The sequence below is a fragment of the Abramis brama genome (assembly GCF_963993115.1).
Source record: "Abramis brama genome assembly, chromosome: 21".
Taxonomy (NCBI): Eukaryota; Metazoa; Chordata; class Actinopteri; order Cypriniformes; family Leuciscidae; genus Abramis; species Abramis brama.
This window is the reverse complement of record NC_139983.1, coordinates 12,355,005-12,381,900: the sequence shown is the minus strand read 5'-3', so window position 1 is coordinate 12,381,900 and position 26,896 is coordinate 12,355,005. Positions and strand designations below refer to the sequence as shown.

Here is a 26,896-nt window from a genome sequence, read left to right as displayed (position 1 = left end):
AAGATATTTATTTAATATTTTCACAAAAACTGAGTAATTGAGAAGAACTAATCACTGAAATCACCAAGTAACGCTTATGATATAAAACTATTTAATGTGCATAGTTACTGTCTTTTTGAAGTGCATAGATTTGTATTATTATTGTTATTATTATTATTAGAAGTGTTCGTTTTTATTTATATGAAGATATTTATTTGTCTAATTAATGAATTTATGAGTGGAAGAAAATTATTTTCACTGTGGGATTTAATATTAGGAAAAACAAACAATACAAAATCACGTCAAAAATGTTATTATTTGAACTGCTACGGTTTGATGATTATGAGAGATGCACTCACATCTTTTAATAAGTGACTTCAAAAACAAATGTGCAGTCAAGGACAGGATAGGAAAACCGTTGTAATTTCCCTGGTCAAGGGCAGCTGCTTAAGATCTCGCGATACTATTTGTGGCGCGGGATTTGGCTGAAGCAGATGAATGCGCAGTAGTCGTTCTGCAGCGCTGTGGAAATGGCGCCTGCGTTCAAGCAGCAGTAGTCGGCAGTTACAACGTTTTGCACTGAAGTCACTGGAATTTAAGTTTTCTCTTTGCCACTGCTTTAAAGTTCAACACAACTAGACTACGAGAGTTTATCCGTACGAACTGAGTCCGGATTATGACCGGAAAAGAGTTGCCACGAAAGTCGTGTTTGAAGTATATCCAGTCTTCTTGAGGGCCGTCATCAGCGCGCAGGTACAACGCTGTTGTCTGGGATTTTTTTCAGCGATATATGTCATATTAGGATATTCTGTAGCATTGTACGTGTTTATGCGGCTCAAGCCGGTTTAACGCTCAATTAAGTGGCTGCTTTAGTGTTAAAAGCGGCTGTGAGGTAGTCTCGAATTGTGACCGTTAGCTACCGTTAGCATGTGCGGCTAACCTAAAGGGCTCATGGTAACTGCGTGGGCTCAATTTACGCAAACAACACGGCTATTTACGAGACGCATGCTTTATTACACATCGCAGTAAGCCTTTTCAATTAATTAATGCCCCGTCGTCGTTGTAATTTGAATCTTTTGTTTGTTTTTACGCGTGTTATGTGTTTCTGTTAACAGTAGCATTTCGTTGCTAGCGTGCTGTGGTTGACAGAACAGAAACTTTCCAGCAAAGGCTATTTTTCAGACCATGCAAAATGAACTTTTTATGTAAACCAGCTCTGAATGGACACTTTTATTTTGCCTGGAGAAGACAGCAGTATTTGTCAGCTGTAATTTGAATGTATTTGAATGCACTTTGATGAGTTGGCTGCCAAGATTTTAAAGTGGCAGTGCACGTAATGACAAAGCATAACGTCCGGTTTATCGTAATATAAAGGAACAGAAATGGCTGCAGATACCAGTTTTAGTGTACTTGGTCTAGTATTGACTTGTATTAGGATTAAGTATTTAATAGAGCTGGATTTGAGGTCGCGGTTCCGCCATGTGAGTCTCACGCATGGGTGGGACATGTATTCTGCGCGGGCACATGGATGAGTCCTATAGGCTGTATCTGTGTTTTCATTAGATGACCATCCTTTTCCAGGGGGCACTGTTGCATGAGTCAAGGGTTTTTAACTTTAACCGACCCAGACTGTAAGCAAACAGCCGTTATTTCATTTTATAATATCTTCAGTCAGATCATCATCAAATGTGATTTTAAGTGGTTTAAAATGTTGTCTTTTTTAATCATGTCATCTTCATAGATCCCTATGCTTTCACTAGAGTAATATAGCTGTCCTTGTGGAATATCTTTTCCTAGTCTAGTAGACATACAGACTTTCAGTGTGTTTTTTTTCTAGATAGTGTTATCATGACTATGCAAATGCCACATGTCTTGAAGCTGGTAAACATAAAAGCTATGTAAACATCTTGGCGTCTAAACTAGGATGATCAAGCACATGTCCTAATAATTACGCTTTTTATCATTATTTTATTTGTTTGTGGTTTTGAATTTATTTATTTTTTATACAAATTCATAGTAATGCATTAATACCAGTTTAATTAGAGTATTATCTAGCGATTTAGCTTTTTACTTAGAAAGCAAGCTAGGCTAAATGATAACAAACACAAGTCTTTAAAACCAAACTTTAAAATATATGAGTAATATTACCATTAACTTTGAAAGGATTTTCTGTTTATTTTCCAAATGTATCATGAACAGTTTATTGCACGGAATTCATTTTGTTTGGTGCAAAAAAAAAAAAAAATTTTATTTATTAATGTAATGTATTTTTCTTTTTCCTTGATTATAGTTTTGCTCATTGTTTTTGAGAATGAAGTCCTGACTCCTGTCCATGTTGGTTGCTTTCTACCAAACAGAGCTATTTTAGTATTATTTATATACTGCTAATATATATTAATATTTTGAATTGTCCTTTTTTATATTTTCAGTTTTCATATTAATTTAAGTTTTTGTAATTTAGTTATGTTCTCATGTCATTTTTATTAGTTTTTATTTTTTCTATGTTGCTTTAATTTTTTTATTTTTTATTAGTTCTTCAACTTATTTCAGTTAGTTGCCAAGGCAACATTTATAACTTTCGTAAAGGTTTAAGTTGTTTTTTTTAAACTAATAAATATATTTAATTCCATTTCAGCCATATTTCAATGACCAACACAGTTTCTAATAGTTTTCGTTTTAAGCCCTATTCGGACGGGACTAGTTTTCTAAATTATGTTTGAGAACTCAACTTCTGATTTCATGTACCGATACTAACAAGAAAGATTCTGCAGACTAACATCTTCGTGTTTATTACAGAGGTGGGAGTGTGTTTTCTAGATATTGCCATTACAGAAGGTCATGTGCTGTATTACGTATTATTTATTCTTATTTTAATTTATTATAATAGCCCTATTTAAGTCAACTGAAGTGGCTGTTTATAATAAACCCACATAAGTGAGCAGTAAAATCTAGTCAAGCATCTTATCTTACCTGACACTGATATTAAAATAGGTAGTCTTCGCAGTTTCTGCGATTTGGCTCTGGCTCTATTTATTAATTTTATTTAAAAAAAATGTCAAAAATGAAAGCATACCGAAGATTGGTGCGTAAACAGTAGCTCAGGTAGGTCAATAAACACGATAAGTGATAGGAGAATACAACCTCAGCAATCACAGACATTCGCATTCGGACGGGATTAGATTTCTCAGAGGACTGCTGAAAAAAAGTAGGTAATTTGTATGAGAAAAACACAGACTTGGCAGATTCAGACGGGATTAAAATCGCAAAATACGTCTGTGAAACGATTTTCTAACGTTCCCCTGATAAACCAGTCCCGTCCAGCTTTAGTTAACAATAATAACAGATAACATTCAGATAAAAAATAGAGTATATTCAGGTAAAAAGCGTTTGATTGGGTGTAGGCTACAGCTTTTTAATTTATCCTAACTATGCACAAATACATGATTAGTTAGTTGCATTTTATTTTGACATTTTGGTAGGGGTTTATTCCCCCTGGCTCTCTGACTATAAGCTCATCTGTACCCACCACTTAATCACGATTTTATTGTATGTTTGGAGGAAACACAAGTGTGCTGGACAACTGCTCCATTGGAGGCCCAAAAGAGCTGACAACTGCTGTTATGTAGGGGGTTCTTTGTCCATAGTGTTTTGAGTGTTATTTGAACATGATTTTTGCCCTAGGTTAAAACACATTCTGTTTTTGTTCCGTTTATTGAATTCTATTGTAATCCTGATGTTTCGGGGCTGGCAGATTGACTTTTCGCACATGTTCTCTCTTCAGTAAGCATGCGTGACCTGGCAGCCCAAGTCACCAGCAGCTTGCTGCGCTTTCCAGAGGTAACGATAGACGCTCTGGGGGAGGATGAAGTTACGCTCGACTCAGTGCTGCATGGGAGATTTTCTGTTGGTGAGTTGTTTTACACTGTCTTGATGATCACAAGACACACATTTCAGGTTGGGGATGATTTAACTAATAATGGAATTATTACATTATCTTAACTATAATTTAGTAGTATTCATTTAATATGAGATGTATTAAATTTTCCTTTTGTTTCACTGACATCTCTTATTTCGTGTGTACAGGGAAAAGTGGACTGTCCTGGCTTGCCTGCGGACCTCAATTGGAGGTCGTCCATGCCATTTCTGGAGAGCGTTTCTCCGCCTACCGCTTCAGCGGGGTGTCGGAGCACCAGCCCACAGTGTTGTCTGTGCGGGACTTCTGCTGGCTGAAGCGAACAGGGCTGCTCATTGGTTTGGAGGAAGCAGAGGGCAGCATGTTGTGTCTGTATGATCTTGGTATCTCCCGTGTTGTCAAGGCTGTGGTCATCCCAGGCAGAGTGAGTGCAGTGTTATATTAGTATCATTGAGATACTGTTTTAGTTAGTTTTAGTAATTTTGTTGTGTTTTTGTCATCTTTATTTTTTAAAAATGCATTTATAAATAGGTTTTTATTGACTTTTACTTCAATTTAGTTATTTTAGTTAACTAAACTAAATGAAAATGTTGACTTGGTACCAGTGGAAGAAATGTTGAAATAAAATGTTTATTTATTAAAAAATTACATTTTATTTTAAGTAGCAAAAATGTTTTTAAAAAAAATGGTTTTAGTTAAATAATAACCCTGAATGAGTGTGAGCAGGGTTATGCAACATAATCCTTTTATTATAAAATTTACTTTTCAAAAATGTCATAATGTTTCTCTCTCTTTTCTTTAATGACCCTACTGTGAATGATCAAGTGATTGAATAGAACATCTGCTTCTTCCACAGATCACAGCCATTGAGCCCCTGGTTAGCTACGGAGGGGCCAGTGCTAGCACACAGCATCTACATCAGAGTCTGCGCTGGTTCTTCGGTGTGGCTGCAGTGGTAACGGACGTTGGTCACGTTCTGCTGGTTGACCTCTGTCTGGATGACCTGTCCTGTAGTCAGAGTGAACTGGAGGCTTCAGGTGGGACTTTTTTTTTTGCGCTTTCATGTGAACAGTCAAAAACTATAATGGTTTAGTTCAAGGGTGTCCAAACTCAGTCCTGAATAGCCTGTCATACCGTCATGTAGAGTTTAGCTCCAACTTGTCTCAACACTAGTGGTCGACCGATATATCGCCAAGGCCGATATTTGGCATTTTTGAAATATCGGCATCGGCCGATAAGTTTTTCTGATTGGCCGATGTGTTGAAAGTGGGACTTTTATTTTGACCGCGCTCCGGACTTAATATTTTTTATTTTAATTTTAAAATATGCTGATATATAACCAGTTGCCAACTGTGTCATATTCATATCATTTTCACTGTGCTGTATGTAAAATTAGCGTTACCTTGTCTTTATTTGAAAAAAATATGATTACCAGCACGAAATTACCAGATTGCTGAGAGCAATGTTACAGTGTTTACTTTCTTTTTATTCACATTCATATATTTCTAAACAATTACTTTGTGAAAAATACTGTAATAGGATTGCAAATTTAAGAAGTTGCCATCTAAAGTATAAAAGCATGTTTATTTTAAAATTTTGTTTTATAATTTATTAAATATTGATTAAAATAAATATATATAAAAAATATCGGCTTTATATCGGCCATCGGCCACCCTGCTCTCCAAGATATCGGCATCGGCCATCAAAAAAACAATATCGGTCGACCACTACTCAACACACCTGTCTGGAAGGTTCTAGAATGCCCATTAAGACCTTGATTAACTGGTTCAGGTGTGTTTAATTGGGGTTGGAGCTACACTTAGTTTAACTTGTTGCTTTTTACTTTAGTAGTAGTATAAAAAAGATTCTAACCTTTTCATAATCTCAAACCATTTTCATTTGCTTTGGCTACAGATCTGGAGGTGGTCAATAAGTCTCCGTCTGAGATCCCTCGGTTAAGGGAGGGTGTGACGCAGCAGGGTAGACACCTGTGTCTGCAGCTCAGCAGCCCCACGGGGACTGGAGCAACAGCCCTGCAGTACATCCAACGCACCAACCAGCTCGCTGTCGGCTTCTCAGATGGCAACCTGCAGCTCTGGAACCTGAAGACCCTCAAAAAAGAGTGAGCGAAAGACTTAAAACAAGCTTGACTTGACTTTTTTGGTGGTTTTGGTACATTAAAAGAGGCATGAAATTAGCGGTCAACCAATATATCATCAAGGCCGAAATGTCGGTATCAACTGATAAGGTCTTCTTTTGGGCCAATGATTCAAAGCGAGACTTATTTTACGGCACGCTTGTCTTTTAATTTGATGACGCTGAGAACGTCAGCTCCTGAACACACAACGCTCCCATTCTCCAACTTCATTAGTTTACGTTATTAGATAGAACTATTAAACAATAAAAAAGTAAACATTATACCAAAAAGCATTATAACATTTGGTTTTATAATTAATAGAAAGGCAAACACTGATACTTTCTCATTTACCGTCAGCATTCAGCGAAAATACGCATTTATATATCTTAAATCTTGAAGTGTCAAATAAACATTTAATTTCACAAACCTTGCAGACTTGGTCAAATCCAGCTGTAACATCTTCTGAGTGTGCATTTGTATATGCGGACAGGAGAGTTCAGCTTCACTGGAGATGCGTGATTGACAAACTTCAAATCCTTGATTTCAACTCATATTTATGTAATTTTTGCTGTATTTAAGATCTGGTCATCGGCCATCAAAAAATCAGTGTCGGTTGACCACTACATGAAACCTATCTTTGATAATCAGTTTCGCTTGGATGTACGTAATTAGGGCTAGGCAAAAAAATAGATTTTTCGATTAATCGTTTTTTAAAATGTGGTCGATTCAAAATCGATTCTCAAACGCCACGAATCGATTTTTTCCCGAAATCTATTACTATCTATTAAATCTATCACGAATCTATTACCCAAAAGCCAGTATTAGTTTTCCTCCACTGTTCATAGGCTTGCAAACTCCATTTTATAGCTAATGCTGAGAGATTTTATGTTTGTTTTATCTTAATCATAAAATAACCTCAACTAGTGCTGCGCGATTAATCATATCGCAATCGCGATGTCAAGCCTACGCAATTACATGACTCAAAATGCTGCGATTTTATATTAAACAAATTTGGGCTGTTAACGCAATTAAATGTTTTTAAACCATTCATGCGCAACAAGACAAAAAAGAGCTCGCTGCCTGTGAATATCCTGACTGTGACACACAGAAAGACTCGCGCTGATATCGTGCGTGCGCACAAGACAGCCCAGAATAGAGATCTCTTTCGCGCTTGAACGAACAATAACACACACAATTATGCCAAAATGTATTTTTGTTGAGTATCTTCATAACATAAAAGCAATCTTATGATGAACGTGAAGAGTTGTGACTCGTGAGAGTATGAGGCGCGTGTGAGATCTGCGTCTCTGTCAGCAGCAGCTGGTCTTAAAGGGACAGTAGCCACTAATTATATCTGTCGTTAAAGTTAATCAAAGAACAAAGGGAACTGAGAAAAACACTCACTGCTCTTGACTAAAGAACTTTTGTAACTTTAATAAGGTTTAGTCTATATATAATTTATAATTAATGCAGCACAAACTGTTTGATAACTTTATTCAATTTCTGTATATGTCCTACCTGTTAGACAGGACGGGCTCAGGTAAAAATGATATGTGATGTTTTTTTTACGGGTTTATGTGAGGATTAACCTGTTTGGTCAAGGCATGCGACTGTTCTGACTTGTCCAATTTTCAGCATCATTTTTTCATCTTGCATCAAAATTCTGTCTATTCATTGTATGCATTTGAAATATACAGTTGAGTTCTGTTTTACAGGGTCCCCGCGGATCCTTAAAGTCTTAAAAGGTCTTAAATTAGATTTTTTAAATTTAAAGCCATAAAAAGTCTTAAATTATAATTTTTTTTAAAATGTCTTATTTTTATTTATGAAAGGTCTTAAATTTTAGATGACACTTTGACTTAGTTTTAATTTCGAAAGCATTTAGATAAGTCTATCTAATTAGTGGCTCTTTTTATTTTTTTAATTCTATCTTGGTGGATTTGCTTGTTCACGTGGCAATTCGCGTCACTTACGGCAGCATATTAGCCTACGTCTGTCTCCTGCACACGAGAGGAGAGAAGAAAACGAGTAAATGTCAGTTCAGTTGTAAGTTCATTCTTTATGTGCTTAGGAGTGTGCGATATTGTCTATGAACTATGATGATATTGTAATCATTGTTTTAACTATGTATGAGGCACTGCGAGTGCGAGCTGACATCGCGTTTCTCTCATGCTTGCTTTCACTGCATGATGTGTCAGTTTATAGATGTCCCCAAATGAGTTTTTGTCTTATATTTATATTATATGTTGTTATATTAGAATATCACATGAGCAAGAGTGCCGTTTTCCTTTGCACAATTGACCTATGGCTAAGCCACGCCCCCAAACGCGATGAGCCAATCACAGTGCGCATAGCTAACCCAATGCACTCGGACATTCTCTGCTTCCACGTCCATTGAAATGCATTGCAGTTAGTCAGTTTTCATTCGTTTTTATCTGTTTTTTCTTGTCATTTTAAGTTTAAAATGGTCAAACGGTGTGCATGGGGTACATTCAACTCCAACACTAGGTATCTTGATAGGCTGGGCGACGGTGTGTATTTTTTACCCTTTCCCAAGCCACATCTCAACCGAGATAAGTGTCTGCTCTGGATTAATTTATGCGGTAACTTAGACCACAACACCAACTAAACGTGGATAAATTAAACAAGGATGTCTACATCTGTTTTAAGGTAAATCAACAACGTATTTGAACGTTATCTTTAACATCTCTAATGTAACGTTAGCCTAACGTTAGCTTCTAGCTGCGTTGCAGTTTGACAAGAGTACAGTTTGACAAAAGCACAATGTTGTGTTTTACACAAATATAAGTAGGCTAAACACTTTGCAGTTTTAACGATGTCCTGTATGAACAAAATGGAGTAACTTATGTTTTTATGTTTCCACTGTTCGATCGCGCCCGCGCGCCTGTTTCTCTCTCTCTCTGACACTCATCCAGCACTGCAATCTTGACATCGCAGCCTGTTCATTATGCTGCGTTCACACCAAACGCGAATAGAGCGTCAAATTCGTGCGTATCGCGTCTACTTCGACGCTTGAACATTTTGAATCCATTTGCGCCTCCAAAGAGAATAGGACGCGCGTTTGAAGCGAAATAGCACCAAACTATAACGTTTACACACTGACCTGTAACGTTAAATCTTTGTCTGGAGCTGAAGCTTTTCTTCAACCTTCTCAAAATAAAATGATTAATATAACCCTCCAATGCATAATTAAGGCCCTTTTGGTGACTTCGAGATGATATATAGTCTTTCTGTCTCCAAAAATCTTCAATTGCCTCCTGTGACATGTCTCCTACTGTGACAGCTGCCACAGCGCCTGTTACCGAATGTTGACTGTTTGTCCGAGTGAGTGGAGGGGGCGTGGCTTAGCCATAGGTCAATTGCAAATGTGCCATTTATTTTATACAACAGTTAAATTAACAATAAAGTTAACATTGTGAGTTACTTTTTGGACACAATATTGTCAATTTTCACTTTATATTGCCGACGAGAATTTCATAATGAAGCCGTGGTCCAACAGACAGCGATGATTTTTTTTCTTTTACTGAAATCTGCATTTTGAACGAATCATTTTAACGATTCAATGAACAATCACTTGTTTTCTGAATGAATCAGCCGTTTGAACAAATCGGTTGACTCCCAACAACTCGCTTAAGACAGTGACTTGCCGCCACCTACTGGTGGTTTCAGTTTCATATTTAAAGTATCCTTTAATTAAAACGTTAAAATTATAAATCATTTCATATTTAAATATTGAATAGCTTTATTTATGCAATTGTAAATTAAGTGTAAATATAGTAATGCCAGTTTTGATGCCGCTTCTGTGTCACCTCTGCACTGCAAGGATGGATTTTAATTTAATGATTTAATTTGACATTGGTACTGTGTTATTCTAATATAATTTAATTTGAATGTTAGAATTTGACATAAAAGGTGATGCATACCTCTAAATACGTTAAGAAACAATATCCATATATAGGTGAAAATGCCCCTGGAAATCAATTTAAGGTTGCAAATATTGCCCCTTAATAAAAATGTTAATTTCGGTCACTACTGTGAACTGACCACTGCATAGAATATAAAAAATATGAATATCTTCGTGAGTCTTCTGTCAACAACAGGCCTAAACCAGCCAGGGTACCAGTACAAAAATACAATCAGTAAAATATCATTTAATTATCAACAAAACTTTGAAAATATCTAGACATATTTTTGTCAATATTGCGCACCCCTAATGTACGGTATTAATTTTGATTTCTTCAGGTCTTAAAAAGGTCTTAAAAAGCCTTAAATTTGACTTTAAAAATTGTGCAGATACCCTGTTTTAATGTACCCAAGTGTACCTAAAATAAAAAGTGTTTAATATACAGGTTTGTAGCTCTTAATTTCTTTTTATTAATTAACCACTTGTAAACTTATGTTCATAAGTTTTTTTTTAAATAAATATATGATTTGTATTAAATATATATTCATTGAGTCGAATCGAAATCTAATTTAGAATCAAAATCGAATCGAAATCAAATCGAACTGAGAGCTTGCGAATCGAATTGTAACATCTGAATCGATACCCAGCCCTATACGTAATGAAAGGGAAGAAAAGATATGTCACTACCACCGTTTCAACCTTACTTTAATGTATTGCTGCACCAGTGAATTTGTTTCTGAACGTGTCCTCTTGCTCTCCAGATATCATTCCCAGCTAGAGGGTGGCAGAGTGCCTGTCTATGCATTTACCTTCCAGGAGCCAGAAAATGACCCTCGGAACTGCTGCTACTTGTGGGCAGTGCAGTCTGCACAGGATCAGTAAGTTTGCTGTTTCATTTGCTCCTATCGACATCATCATCTGATTGTTTTGACTTTGTTCTGATTTTGTTTTGGCATATTTTGTCTTTGCAGGGAGGGGGATGTGGTCAGCCTCCATTTATTACAACTGGCCTTTGGGGAGAGAAAGTGCTTGGCTTCAGGGAAAATTATTTATGAGGTACAGAGTTGTGTACGATTCTACATTTTCATAGATTTATTTGAATGTTGAACTGTCTTTATATCCATATACAATGTTTTTGCCAAAAATGATTCATTTTGTGTGTGATGTTTTGTCTCTCAGGGTCTGGAGTATTGTGAGGAGCGTTACAGTCAGGACTTGAACGGTACAGCGTTTCCTCTGAGAGCTCAGGCCACCAATACCCGTTTGATCAGCTGTCAGACCATAGAAAAGTTTCGCCACCACCCTGATCGGGATGACAGCATGAATGAAGGTGCTTTTGCATGTCCAAACCCGTATACTTTGCAGAGTGATTGATTTGACATATATTTTCTATAACATTTGTATAACATTTATAGAATTTGTTAAATCGTTTTTCTCTTTCTTTAGTGGCATCTCCTGATACAAGTGTGTCGGTTTTCAGCTGGCAAGTTAAATCGTATGGACAAGGCCAACCGTCGACCTTCGTAGGTGTTTTTGACATTAACAGATGGTACCACGCTCAGATGCCAGATTCATTGAGGTGAGTATGCTTAGAGTAAAAGATAGTGTAAATGAAGTCTGATATGTTGCAAGCGACATGCAACCCAAGTGCATATTGCCGCATATAAACCATGCAGCTTGGATTGAATTCCTTTTCTCTTTAACTGTCCAGAGCGGGCGAATCTTTACGGAACTGTCCATATCTGGCAGTGTGGTCTCTTGACTCTGTGATCGAGATTACAGCTTCCTGTTCTCTGTTGGACGTCCTGATTCATGAGCGCAGTCTAAGCAGGGGTCTGCCCTACACCTGCCCTCCACCGGAACAGTTCTTCAATCCCACCACCTACAACTTTGGCAAGACATGTTTATTTCATATTCATTTTTTTGCATATATAATGGCTGTGTTGTGTAACTCCATTAAATATTTAATAATAATAACTTTTTTTTCTATTTTATCTAGATGGAAGTTGTTTGCTTAATGCTGGAATTGTGCACTTTACTTGCTCTGGCTATCAGAAAGAGGTTAGATTTTGGCCCACTGTTTACTACTCAATGCTGAGTCTTTATTAATCTGGTGCATTAAATTCTTACTTTTTACTCTCAGACCCTGTGCTATTTAAAGAAGGTGGCACCAAGTTTGGGTGACAGCATTTCTAATGGATACTCGCGCTGTCTCATGTCTGGCCTCCTGTCCTCTCGTCTGGCTGATGTCCAGCCCTCCAGCCTCTCACAGGTAACGCACCTTTTAACCCCCTGAGGTCGGCTATCGTGCCGGTGTGATAGGCTCGTTATTTTCCTTATCAGTGCAAAAAAAAAATCTAAATACTAATATAAATTTTTATCTTATATGCTTGTTATACATCAATCGATCCTGTTTAGTGTGTATTTTTTTTGTGTATACTCATAATAAAAACAAAGTGTTGTGCTTTTCGCCAAATAAAGAAAAATAAACATGATGCGAGTTCTGCCTACTCTCCGTCAGTGAAGTCCATTCTGAAACGCGTCCGAAAATGAACTGTAACTCAGCGAATACTCAGTCAAACAGGCATACAGACACACAGGCATGAAGCTTGAATTCTCTTCTTTTAAATGAAGTATTTTTTTATAAAAAACAAATATTCACAGTTTATGTAATATGTATGTAAAGAGAGAGATGTCAGTCGTTCTCATCTCAGCTAATTAAGTTTTAATGTGACTCCGCCCACGGAGACCGTGCTATACAAACACAAATGTGAGGCGATCCATACAAACCTGTGAAACGCCCACATCAGCTGGATAAGGCCGGTGACACACTGGATGTGTGGCGTAAGCGTCTCAGCTGCGTGGCGTGTCCGTTTTTATTTCGGCTCCCATGTTAACAGTTTAGAGTTTGCACACTGCCTGCGTGAGACGCGCGTGTCAGGAAAACGCGTGCATGCTAGAAATAGAACCGACCCCTATTTTTCACGCGACACGCAAGCGTCTTGGAAGCGTTTCCATGCAAAATTGAATAGGAAAATCTGTTTATATGTCATTTTGACACGAATACATATTAATAAATGTCATTTTGATGTTTAAAAGTGTCTAGGTTTTGACATAAATGCAAATATAAATGTAATTTTACAAAATATTATCGATTTTCAAATACTGCTGTATTGAATGAACAGCTTTTAACAAACTATTGCTATACTGAGATGAGGAATATATACTGTATGTGTTTTGTCAAAAATAAAGTCAACAAACTAATGAATCCTTTACTTTGAAATACGTATGATAAAATGTATACTTTAGTTTTGAAAGACATTGACTAGTTTTGAATAGATTATAAAGTTTTTACTGTACAATAGACTGCCACATCAAATAAGCTTTTGTTTGCCAATTTTGCTCATATGTTAAATATAGTATGTTTTGTCAAAAGTAGTCATCAAATAATACGTTTTGTATACTTTAGTTTTTACAAAGAAAGATTACACTTGAATTGTTGTTGTAATTGTAACCTTTTTAATAAAAAAAAATATATTTACAAGGTAGATGTAAACAAACTATTAAAAGGTAAATATAATTTTTTTCTTTAAATAATTTGTATTGTGTTTTATTAGTGACAAATTTGGGGAGAGGATAAATATTCCAAAACTGAAAATACAGTATGAGAATTAACTGCACAATTACTAGACATGTTTACCTTGGATATTATACAATTTGCAAGCACAATTTGTGAAAAAATATAAAAAAATTGCGATGCTTCCAACTGTGAACCAATTTGGTAGTGTGTGTGTATATATATATATATATATATATATATATATATATATATATATATATATATATATATATATATATATATACAGTGAGGAAAATAAGTATTTGAACACCCTGCTATTTTGCAAGTTCTCCCACTTCGAAATCATGGAGGGGTCTGAAATTGTCATCGTAGGTGCATGTCCACTGTGAGAGACATAATCTAAAAAAAAAAATCCAGAAATCACAATGTATGTTTTTTTTTTAACAATTTATTTGTATGATACAGCTGCAAATAAGTATTTGAACACCTGAGAAAATCAATGTTAATATTTGGTACAGTAGCCTTTGTTTGCAATTACAGAGGTCAAACGTTTCCTGTAGTTTTTCACCAGGTTTGCACACACTGCAGGAGGGATTTTGGCCCAGTATTCGCTGAGTACTCTCACAGTGGACATGCACCTACGATGACAATTTCAGACCCCTCCATGATTTCGAAGTGGGAGAACTTGCAAAATAGCAGGGTGTTCAAATACTTATTTTCCTCACTGTATATATATATATATATATATATATATACATATACATATACATATACATATACGTGTGTGTATATGTATGTATATGTGTATATATGAAGAGTTCAGATGCAAAAGCCTCTAAATGCCATCTGAAATTTTCTTCTAGAATGATCATTTTTATGAAGCTTGTATATTTAAGTTCAATAATTTCTATATATATATATATATATATATATATATATTGCTCTTGTATTCTTTCTTGTGGCTATAGGTGACACACCTGAATGAATGGCTCATTAAGTATGCAGGGGCATTGTCTCATCAGGTGTGAACTACTAAATATGCATGATGCTGTTGGAGCGTTTACACCCCATCTGCATATTGGCTTTCCAAACTAAAAGTGTTTCACAAAACTTAAATCAATGTATCGTTTTATGTGAATGATTAGGCAGGATGATTTTCACATAATGTTGAAGAAAAAACTCTAGGCGACGACATCCATTAGTCAAAAGTCTTAACACATATTTAGTATGTGTTTTGTGGCCTTATTTCAGAAACTTTCATTTTTAGTTTTTTCAATAACCATGCATAAACATTATTCTCTCAAAAATGAAAACATGTACATACATGTGGCTCACATATTATGGTAGTCCTGTTTGTGCTAAATAGAGTGTAATTACACCTTTGCCATTGATATGTTTATAAGCAACTGAAAAAAGCACAAATGTCAGGGCATGTCAGAACATCTCAAGGACCCCAAAAACACCTCAGACCCCAGAGGGTTAAACACATTTCAGGAATAACTACACTAGTCTAATCTGTTTGCTTATTGGCTTAATAGACTTCATCCACATGTAGTACTGCTGGTATCAGAATGGTTATTTATAGCTGTGATGCACGTTTTTCATTGAATGTCTTGTGATTTGAATTCAGGAAGAGCAGCTTGATGCCATTTTGTGCACTGCTGTGGAGACAAGCTCATTGGGACTCATAACTGGCTGTATTAAACAGTGGACCACTGAAGGTGAGGATGGGAGAAGGCTTTCGTAATCTATTAAAAAACTTGTTTCATTACTGGTTACACTGCCGGTGTTTTTGAAAGAAGTTTCATATGGTCACAAAATCTGCATTTATTTGATCAAAAATACTGTAACCGCAGTAATATTGTGAATATCGAATATTATTACAATTAAATAACCATTTTAATATATTTCAAAATTGAATTTATTTGTGTGGTCAAAGCAGAATTTTCAGCCGCCATTACTCCAGTCTTCAGTGTCACATGATCCTTCAGAAATATGCTGATATTCTGCTCAAACATTTCTTAATATTACTTTTATTATTAAGCTTAAATTGTTGTGCTGCGTAATATTTTTTGTTAAATACTTTTTTCAGGATTCTTTGAATGGAGAATTCTAAATAACAGCATTTATTTGAAATGGAAATATTTTGGGATGTTATAAATATCACTTTTGATCAATACAATGCATCCTTGCTGAATAGAAGTATTTATTTAATTCTTAAAAAAAATAAAATATATATATATATATATATATATATCTCATACTGACCTGACCCAAACTTTTGAATAGTAAAGTATTTCCTTTGCCACATTTCTGCACGCAGAGCAACCAGGGTCAGCCGTCAATCTGCACTATATACTGGAGTGGGCCTGGAATAAAGTTGTGCACACCAAAGAAGAACTGGATGAAATATGTGAGTTTCCTACACATATTTCTCTAAATATGGTTGTATTGCAAATTTAACAGCGTTCTGATCGTGTGCTTTCTGTGCATCCAGGTGCTCCACTATTTGACAGCTTCGCAAACTTCACAGATCCCCAGACACTGCAGCTGCTACAGCACAGTCAGCGCTTACTGGCAAACCTCAGCACTGTTTTCCACTGTTTGCTAAATGAGGCTCAGGAGCTCACACAGAAAGGTGTCTGAGTATACACCGACTTCACACTGGTATATGTGAAGTTGAAAATCACTAGAATGACTGACTCTTTTTTTTGGTTACCTGCAGGGTTAATTGGACTCATGAACAAATGCATGGTGTCTAGCTTGATCTCCCAGTATGCTCAAGTGGTTTTGTGGTTCTGCCGGACTGGTCTTCTTCCAGAGGGTTCTGGTATGATCTTCTCCAAAGCTTTGCTTAGACTCTCTGTGATTTTAAACAAATCTGTGCATTGCATATGATGAACTCTGTGTTCTTGTGTCAACAGATGATGATGATGTGCTGCAGATATCAAGGCCCTTTTACAGTCATTCTATTATAAAGAATTACTATGTCGGCCAGAGGGAGGAGCTGAGGAGACTGGCCAAGTATGTTGCTGAATTTCTGAAGCACCTTTTTTTTTTTTTTATATATATATATATATATTTTTTAATGTAATATAAACATTCTTACTCATTAAGTCAAATTGTATCTGTGTAATAAGGCATAAAACAATCATTTTCTTCCAATAGGGACAAATGGTGTGCAGACTGCCTCCTGATTGATGGGCTTGTGAGTCAGTGTGGGGAACGCCTTACTGAACTTTGGAAAAGGGATGAGGGTGGAACAGGACACTATCCACCCCCATCACTTCATGTAAGTTAAGACTTAAAGAAGATAATGTGTTTAAACAACATTGTGCTCAGCTGTGCTGAATTTTCAGGGGGGTTTTTTTGGTATGTCCCTGGTATAGGCTTTGCTGGATATTTACCTCCTGGAAAACATTGAAGAATCTGCCAAACATGCTATTGTATCCTTTTGGGGTTTCTTTAGTACATTCTATGCTTACCATAAATATTGTGCTTTTTGCTGCTGGTTCGAAAAGATTATTCCTTGACTCAGGCTCTTAGGTTATTTACTTGCTGCTGGATGTGATGTACTCATTTCCCAATAAAAGTGGGGCATCAGTGGAGTCTTTTCCCACAGCGTTCGCTATTCCCATTGGGTTAGTGAAACTGGTACAAGGCCTGTGGTTGCTAGATCATCATGATCATGAGGTATACAAACCAGAACTTTCTCATTTATAGTCTTATGCTAGTATTTTTAAAAGAAACTTACATTTTTGGCTTGAATTATAAATGGTGTGAACTATATCAGTTTAAACGCTACTCTTAGTGTATTTTGTGTGAATGCCAGAGGTGCAACATGATACTTCATGAATAATTTGTATTGAATGGTTTTAATCTCCCCCAGAGCTCTCTGGAGCTGCTGTTGCACCCAGCCACCAGTCACTCTCTGTGGAGCTGGCAGCATGAGCGTGTCCTGCAGGCTTTGATGTGCCAGCAGAAGCACAGCATCGCCCTGCGCTACCTGCACGTGATGAAGCCTCCCATGTGCACTACCAACCAAGCCAAGCTTTGCCTCTCTGTCCTGCTTTATAACAGGTATGAGTGTAGTGTACCATGTTATTAATATGTCTGCTTAGGGTGAGTTTAGTTGTATTTGCTAGACTCTTACTTTTGGTTTGTTTTTGGCTGGCCAGGTGTATTGTGGAGGCATGGGCTTTGCTAAGGCAGCACTGTAATAAACTGAACATGGAAGAGATGATGAGGTTTCTCTTTGAGACCTGTCAGGAGCTGGGACTTATGAAAGAGCTGCTGAAGCTGCCCCTTGGACGTGTAGAACAGGTGTGTAAATCTCTACAACACATAATATTTAATGGCTGTTAGAATGCAAAATAAATACTTCTATTCAGCAAGGACACAAACTTTGTCTATTTTTAAATCAAAGCTGTTCTTTTAAATATTCTACTCTGAGATTCTTGATCAAAATTTATTGTTTCATAAAAATATTAAGCAGCACAGCTGTTTTCAACAATAGGAAATGTTTCTTGAGCACCAAATCAGCATATTAATGATTTCTGAAGGATCATGTGATGCTGATGACTGGAGTGATGGCTGCTTTGCCATCACAGGAATACTTTTCTATTTGAATATAATTTAAAATGTAAAGTTATTTTAAATTGTAATGATATCTTACAGTATTACTGTTTTTACTGCATTGACGCATAAGAGACTTTTTAAAAACAAAAGATCTTACCAACCCCAGACTTTTGAACAGAAGTATTAGCACTTTTGTTTTTAAACTTTAATTCAAATGTGCAGGAGTGTTTGGAACGGTTCCTTCAAAGCACCGGAGGTTTCCAGAATCGGGAGCTTCTCATGGTCCACTACCTCCAGCAGGCGAATTATGTGCCTGCCCTTCAACTCAACCAGACCCTCAAATTGAACCTAGCAGTATGTTCAATTTCATATTATAATCTACGTATTTCATTTTCATCAGTTAATTAAACTTTTATCATATTAAGTTATATTTCGTTTACAAATAATATATATATTTTTTTTATATATTCAGGCTGACAGGGATCCTAAAATGAAGGAAAGGTCAAACACAAGGAACTCCATTCTCAATCAGTATGGGAAGGTTCTTCCTCGGGTTCAAAGGAAATTAGCCATTGAACGAGCAAAACCGTATCAACACCCTGCTACGATTCACAGAGAAGGTATCGATGATGGTCATGCTCACTGGGACGCAAGTGTTAGAACTTGACAGTTGTTGTTAGCAATTGACCTTGAATATGCTCTTCTCTTCTCTCACCAAAGTTAAAAGACCCCAGCCTCTGTCAACTGTTGCTAAACGTTCAGCCTCTGAAAATGTGATGACCAGAGCAGCCTTTATCAGTAATGTCCTCTCAAAGATAGAGGAAGTGTGGGCTGGCAAGAACACCACGCCCGAGTCATCTCCTTTCAAAAGGTACTATACTAAATAGTTTTTCCCAGCTTTCATTTTCTGTTTGTAAGTTATGAAATGTTTTAATTTTAAACCCTGTTCTGCACTGAATGTTTTGTTGAATTTCCTGTTCAGCCCCAAAGAGTCAGAGAAGCAAGTGCCTAGCCTATACCCTTCCTCCCCAAATCTACCCGAGGCTTTTGTAGGAACTCCCATCAACATGCTAACCAAACGAATGTCTAGGTAAAACAGACAAATACTGGTTTTATTGTGTTGTTTCTTGGGATAAATTTACATCTCAAAAGACACTATCCACCTTATTTTTAACGTTGAAGTGAGCAAGGCCATTTGTAACTTAAATGTTCAAAGTCTTCCAGTGTCATTCGATTCCAGGTAATTTACCTGTACAAACACGGTTATGCTGCTTATTGCAAACTGGTATTTATCATATATTATTTTAATTTATCGTCATCATCAAACACTGGCTTGTACACAAATAGCTTTACCTTTTATTGTACTTTTTACTTGTTTACATATAGTGGCTAATGAATTGGAAGGCTCGCACATTCAAAGAAAATGGCTTACTTCCAAATTGCAAAATAAGGTGGATGGTAACATTTCCCTTGCTTTGTCACCAGGCTTCTGGATTTAGTTGTGCAGCCATCTTCCCAGAATTCTCCAGAGAGCTCAAATTTACCTGGCACTCCTACAAGGTCTATTACCTCGTGGGCTGGCCCAAAGAGCGTCAGCAATGCTCCTGAGCTCAGTTTGCTGCAAACTCCTCAAGTGGTAAAGGTGAGACCCTATGGTTTTAAAACTTTGCACAAAACCTCACTGAAATGTTTGTGACTTCATATTAAACATTCTGTATGTACTTCCTCAAGTGTTTTAAGAAATGTCATAACTCATTATAAACTTTTTGATTTTAGAGAGCTCGAGCCTTGGCGTCAGGCCCGGTTTTCTCAGCCTTCACTCCACAGTCTATTCTGAGGAGCAGCTTACGTCCCACTCCTGTGGCCACCCCTTCTGCATCCCCGGGTAGATCAATCACTCCCCCTCTCCGCCCCAAAGAGAGCCGTATTACCTTCATAGAGGAGGCTGATTCTCCAGAAGTTCCCAAGAGCTCTGTCCACTGGAACAATGGGGTAACGCTTTTCCCACATCTAAAATCAAATGTTAAGTTTAGCTGCCATAGGAATAAGACTTAATGAAAATCTAACAGATTTTTGCAGTGGTAATATCATTGTGATTCTTTACAGATTGCAATTAACAGGGAGCTCAATACACCTAAGAGATCGTCCCCACCTCTTAAAACAATCAGTGATGCCTGGAGTGACCATTCAGATGCTGAAGAGGAAGTAGTAGATCTAAAGAGGACAAACATGTCCTCGTCTGAAGAGAAAGAGAATCCTGATGTAGAATCTGAGAGTGGCTCCTCTGTCAAAGAGATCCCTGCTGCGGAGTCCACACAAGTGCTTCCCACTCTTTTGCAACGGCCTAGTCTGGGGCAAGAAGCAAGTCTCATATCCAATCAATCCGATACCACTCTTGAGTTCCATGATGCTCCTGCTCCTGAGGATCTTATGGGAACTCTGAAAGAACATCAAGCGAACAACAGTATGGATCGGGAGGTCACCATAAGACTTCCAAACACTTCAGAGGAACATATGCCTCCTGTAGAACACATAACGACTTCAGAATTAGGCCTACCCTCTGTTGCATTGCCTGAGAAAGAGTTAAATATAGCTCAGGAAAATGATACCAAGGAAGACTTGTCCAGTGGAGAGAGCCCTTTAGACACACAGGAAGGCCATAATGAGACTGAGGAGCTTGAGGTGCATGTTAATATTGAGAATGATCTTGTGAGGGAAGCAACTGAGGAGCAGCTTAAGGAAACTTCAGAGGCTCAGGCTCTCAAACCAGACGTGGTTATGGAACCAGAGCTTGTTCTTCCAGTTCAGGAACCAAGCTTAGACTCTTTAACTGAGATTTTAGAGTATCCAGAGATCCAGGAACCAACAGATGCTGAAGAGTCATTGAACACATCCTCGATTTTTGTTGAAGCTCTCAGTGTTCCTCCTACTTTAGAGCCTGTAAACCAGTCCATGGAAGAAAATGATACTGTTAGTGAACCAGCTGTCACCAAGGTATCAGAGACCGTACCAGAAGAACTGATCTGTGAGGCCTCTGTGTCTGAGATTCCAGTGGTCGAGTTGGTGAACCATGAACAAATGATTAGTGAACCTGAGATCAATGAAGAATGTGTAGGGGAAACTATGGAAACCTCAGGTAGTTAAGAAGTATTTATTCCTTAACACACAATACTATTCAAAAGCTTGGGGTCAGTCACTTTTGAACTTTCCATTCATCAAAGAATCCTAAAAAAAAACTCAGTTTACACACACATAACACTGAAAATAAGAGATGTTTTTTGGGCTGCTGAAAATTCAGCTTTGCCATCACACAAGTAAATAATGTTTTAAAATAAAAAATATATATTTTAAATCGTAATATTTCACAATATTACTACTTTTACTGTTTTTTTGTTTTGTTTTTAAAAAATGCAGCCTTGTTGAGCATAAGAGACTTTTCAAATAAAAAAATCTTACCAACCCCAATTTTTTGAATGGTACTGTAACTCCTGTTTTCTGTAATGAAAGACCATAACTCCATAACTGGTAGGAAATAAATGTCTAAACATTTATATTGTAGATTTGGATGCCTTTGTGGAACAGCATTTATTTGGCCCAGATCATTCTCCATCTTTGACCCGGTCCAGTATTAGGAAAGTCTCAGAGGAATCTCTCAAAAGGTACTTGTCTATCATGTTTCTGGAGTGCTGCATTGCATATGTTTCACATGTCTTGCCATTTTTCCTTTTGTGACTTTTGTTCGTGCTGTGTACATCCTATAGTGAAACAGCTTGTGACATTAAGGAAGTTCAGCCCACTGAAGAGAATGCAGCCGATTTGAAAACACAGACATCAGAATCTGCTTCCTCAGAGTCCAGATGTAATTACATGTCAATTCAGCATTTTAGACAGATAATGTCTTTAAATAACATTGTAATAATCCAAATGTAATCTCAATTTTTCCTATAGCTGTAGTTAGCTTAAATGACACTGATGAGCTCACCAGTGCCGAATCTTCAGAGGATGAAGAGGACTCTGGAGATGAGAAGGTGGAGGACTCCGGAAGTGAGGTTGAGATTATAAAAGAAGTAAAGGGTAATGGCAGGAGTAACCACCAGCCTTCTCCTGCCCTTTACATGGAGGAACTTCCACCAAATGAGCAGTACCTCCAGGATCAAGCCAATGCAGTGCTGTCACTGGTCACACCTGAGGCAGAACTAAAAGTGAGTGCACCATTGAACCTTATTTTGCTGTTAAAACAAATCTCATGCTCTGTCCTAACCAGGTGAAATGTGACAAGTTTCATTTAGCATTTTGCATATCAAGCTAAATGACTGGCAGAATGTCTTCAATTCAAGTCTATTTGTATAGCGCTTTTCACAATACATATTGCTTCAAAGCAGCTTTACAGAAAATACTTTTTCAATGTTATAATTAGGAAACATTCAGTTATCAGCTAGAGATTGTCAAAGGAATGTCCATATGGCAGTAATTTACAACTATGGTATAATACATGTTATGTGGTTAGTTAACATGTATTAAATTAAGCAGACACAACTAGCGTGTTGAGCAGAAAGTATAACTTGTGCTTGTAATGATTACAGATTAATAATTACAGAATGTCTTGTCACGTTTGTAGAGCAACTTAGATTAGCACTAAAAATGTTGCACCTGGTTACTATACCTGTGAAACAGTGTTCATACTATTAATGTTGAAATGTGTTGTACACATATTCATTCTACCATTCTGGCTTTTTGTTCTGCAGGTTCTAGACACTGACATGCCAGAGGATGAAGGGGTAATGGTTGGCCTTGGCACTGCAGATCTAGATGAGGAAGATGCTATGTGTTATACTGAGCTTAAGGCATCCACCACTCTTCTGGTGCCTGTAGAGCTGGCTGAGGAACAGCAAACACATCTTCTAGATGGAGGCACTTTAGAGACCCTCAGCAGTGCACCAGATGGTACACAGCCAGAAGACTCAGACAGCTTCACGCTTATGCTTGATCCAGATGTGGAGGAACTGCCTGACGCTTCAGAGTTGGACCATAATGCAGTTTTGCTACCTCTACATGAGCCAGAAGAGCCCCAGGATGTGGATAATCAGCTTACAGCTAACTCTGAGGTTTTCATCTTGGATCATACTGTTCAAGTTCCAGACAACAAATTGGAAGAAGTAAAAGACTTGGTATCAGACATTGAACCTGTTGTCACTGGTGTCACAAAAATTGAAGAGCAACCAGGTGAGGACCTCCAGACAGTGGAACAAATAATCACACCACAAGCAGGAACTTCTCAAGAAACAAAAGGTCTTTCCAATGGTGAAAGTCCAGAATTGGGTCCTGAATTGGGTCCTGCTGATGTTCAGGAAGAATCGCATTCCTCTCTTCATGGGGAAGTATTGGAGTCTTCTGCGCCAGAGAATGTGTTGCTTTCAGAAGAGCATTTAGGGAAGGTCAATGAAGTTTCTGCATTGGAGACAGAGGGGTCAAACATTGCAAAAGACAATATAACTGAACCTATCCAAATAGACACTACACCCTTATTGGCTGGAGAACTTGAGGAACTTTCCACGACGAAACCATTGGCAAGGCCAAAGTCACCAGGAAGGCCAAAGTCACCTGCAAGAACAAAAGTCGAAAGATCTGGAAAAGATACAGAAGAAATTTTGGAGAACGCTAAGGAGGTGCGTCGCAGCCCGTCACGGAGGACAAGGAAAACCGTAACATTCCCTGTACCCAATCTTGATGTGGAGAAAGATCTTACTGAAGAAGAACAAATGGATTCTCAAGTACCTTCTACACCAAGACGTGTTACAAGGAGTGGCAAGCAGCTGCAAGACTGTCAAGTTCCTGTTACACCCAGAAGAAGCACAAGAAAAGCAGATGCAGAACAGCACGCTAATGAGAATGACCAAGACATGCCTCCTGAGAAAGCATCAAAGCCTGCAAGTCCAGCACGAAAGACCCCACAGAAAGCTACACCTAGGAAAGGATCCCGAAGAACCAGGAGCACAGTGGTTGATGATGATGAGGCCCTATCCACTGACCCCGTTCCCAGTGATGACTCCGAAACACAGGCCAGACGGAGTACCAGAAAACTCCAAGCACCAATTGTTGAAGTTCCAGAAACTCATCAAGAAGTCCCAGAGGAGATGGTAGAGCCTGCCAAAGCACAAAGTAGTCCTAGTAGGTTTACTCGCAAGTCTACCCGAGGACTAGCAATAGAACGTTTCCAACAGGATCCTGCAGAAGATGCCACAACTAAAAATCAACCTTTTAAAACTCCTCCAAGAAGCAGGAGGAAGACTGTGGCCAGCACTGCAGAGAAAGCAAACAATGCAACCTTTGTTATTGATGATGCACAACTTCAGAGTGTTTCTAGGCGCCTTACAAGAAGCCGGCACTGGAATCAAGGAGAGGACCTTGGCAAAGAAATGCCAGATTTGATTCCCTTGGAAGGAGAAACCCAAACTCTTCAGGCTGATGCTCTTGTAGAGCGACTCAAAAATGAGGAAGCTAGCGAAGAGAGTGTTCCAGTTGTAACTGAAATTATACATGCCAAGAGAAAAACCACTAGATCTGCAGCACTTAATGAAACTCAAAATGCAGACATTGAAGAATCTAAATTGGTGGTGTCTGACGAAATGCAGGAACATGCAAACAAGTCACTTGAAAGTGCTAGACGTACACGAGTGAGCAAGGTGTCTGAACAAAACTCTATAACTGTTGGTGATTCAGTTACTCCAATAGCTGACCTGAAAAGAACAAGAGGTAGGCAATATTGTAATGCCTATCTTTGCAGTAAGTTACAACACTTTAATGTGCCTTCAATTAAATTTATCTGCAATCCTTTCTTTATAGCAAGGAGAAAAGGATCTGTACGAAATGAAGTTGAAGTTCCAGAAAGGTTGTCTCCTGTACCTCAAACAAAGGCCTCAGGAGATGAAACTGATTCTCAATCCAAAGAGGTATGCAGCATCCTAAGTACCAAACCAATTGTTTAATTTTTGCTGGATCACACTTTAAAATTCATAATGTCTTTTGTTGTAGGACAATGGCCCTGTAGATTATGTTGCAGTTGAAACTGAGGTTGTCAAGCCCAGAAAGAAGAGGACAACCAGGTGAATTGTCCATGTTGCATGTAGTCCTATTGCTATTGTGATATTGTCCATGTTGCATGTAGCCCTATTACTATTGTGATATTGTCCATGTTGCATGTAGCCCTATTGCTATTGTGATATAAGAAGGATGTTTACATGCACAGTATAGTCAAGCTACAATCTTAATCTCCCTGTCCGAGTATAAATGAGATCAACTACAAGATGTGCAGTTGGATAATTGATACAGACTACCTTGCTTGTTGTTTGTTACGCAATTGTAGTCCGATTCACTTGGTAAATATGAGCTACAATCATATTATCTAAATCTGTTTGTCCAACTTTTCTAATATCGAACTATTGCAACTTCAGACTAAAGAGTTTAGATGACCTTTTAAAAAGACAAATTATGAAGACTGAACTTTTAAAGTTCATTTGAATGTTCTGACTGGTCTTAGATTATCATACCCTAATTAATTCCTATTTTCTTTTAACAGAACAAAAGCTGCCCCAGAACCTCCACCTCCGGTTGAGATCAGTTTTCTTTCTCCCCTCGCTAGTCCCGCCGAATCGATAGCTAGAACCGAAGAGAAGGAAACCCCTTCGCTGAGGATGAACCTACGTCGCAAACGCATGATGGATGCCATATTTCCTAAACCTGTGACGAGGAGGAAGAAGCTTTGATTGTGGACTCTTTGACTGGACTCATTTCCCAATGCACTTCATGTGCATTTTTGTTTTATGCTCTCCTTGTTTCCTAAGAGCTCTGCAACCTGCTGTTTTTCAATCAATGGATAATGTTTGGAATAAATAATCTAATTTGGGATAAATAATTTTGTATGATAAATTATGCCGTTTACAGTAAGGGGCACTGAGGGACTTGAGCACCAAAAGAGAGATGGTTTAGTTTTTAAATGTTTCTACTAATTGATGCAAATGTAAATAGCCTTTTAGGTATGTTATAAATAAAATTTGATACTTGTGAATTTTGTTGCTTGTTTTGTTTACAGGAAAGATTGTGGAACATGTAAAGTTATAGCAAACAATTATACGATTTATGGTTGTACCACTTGGGTGATAATTCGTAAAGATGAATAATTTACATTGGTTGAAAGTGTTATAAAATCATCCATATTACATGGGTGGACTTCTTGCTTTGATGCTTGGCACATGGTCTCCTCTATCTTGAGGTCTTTAACAGGTGAACATAGTTTGTTCATTGCAGACAATAATGTACATTTATTTTCCTTCAAATACATGCGTTTTATTTTGAACAACATTGTGAACTTATTTGTAATGCCTGTTTGCTTTCAAATACAGAACAAGAATTTACAATCCTGATGTATTGTAGTTCTTCAGCGGTACTGAGTCAACCATTTTACTGTTTTCCTGCAAAAAGAAAAATACTTTAAAATGACTTGTAACCAAGATGCAATATACTGTATGTATAGTGGTTTTATAATAGCACTGCTAGTAGAATGTTGACTGTAGTTGACAGGGCATTGCAATGAGGTTACTAAGGTTATACAAGTCATTTTAGTGTGTTTTGGGTTGCCCTTTCCTGGCCCAAGTTAACCCTAAGTATAAGCAACACAAGAAATAGCTAGCAATCACCACTTATAACCAGCAATTATACAAACAGCTGTTGAATACAAGGCCAAGAAACTTCATCTAAGTAGCTAGAGTGTCCTAAATGAGGCATGGC

General features: G+C 37.6%; 1 protein-coding gene across 1 annotated transcript; it reads left to right on the top strand.

Moving 5' to 3' along the window:
• The first annotated feature begins 455 nt into the window (after positions 1-455).
• On the top strand, positions 456-26,177 carry ahctf1 (AT hook containing transcription factor 1). Its single transcript, XM_084097160.1, has 36 exons — positions 456-732; positions 3,761-3,886; positions 4,063-4,316; positions 4,749-4,929; positions 5,807-6,014; positions 10,716-10,832; positions 10,926-11,010; positions 11,134-11,284; positions 11,401-11,533; positions 11,666-11,847; positions 11,954-12,015; positions 12,098-12,226; positions 15,165-15,255; positions 15,858-15,947; positions 16,032-16,172; positions 16,260-16,364; positions 16,459-16,558; positions 16,703-16,826; positions 16,924-16,980; positions 17,081-17,227; positions 17,424-17,614; positions 17,713-17,857; positions 18,335-18,466; positions 18,585-18,732; positions 18,833-18,983; positions 19,095-19,202; positions 19,598-19,754; positions 19,889-20,104; positions 20,219-21,248; positions 21,672-21,771; positions 21,874-21,971; positions 22,061-22,314; positions 22,858-24,865; positions 24,956-25,062; positions 25,145-25,215; positions 25,689-26,177. Exons 2-36 carry the CDS (start codon positions 3,766-3,768, stop codon positions 25,873-25,875), a joined length of 7,581 nt encoding a protein of 2,526 aa, XP_083953286.1. The 5' UTR covers positions 456-732; positions 3,761-3,765; the 3' UTR covers positions 25,876-26,177.
• Positions 26,178-26,896: the final 719 nt, after the last annotated feature.

Excerpts from the sequence above, each read along its gene's own strand:
- ahctf1 (XM_084097160.1), top strand. The coding sequence starts at position 3,766 with ATGCGTGACCTGGCAGCCCAAGTCACCAGCAGCTTGCTGCGCTTTCCA. Across the intron at positions 16,827-16,923 it reads ATCCACCCCCATCACTTCAT|GCTTTGCTGGATATTTACCT; the intron begins GTAAGTTAAGAC and ends TCCCTGGTATAG. Across the intron at positions 18,984-19,094 it reads GAGTCATCTCCTTTCAAAAG|CCCCAAAGAGTCAGAGAAGC; the intron begins GTACTATACTAA and ends TTTCCTGTTCAG.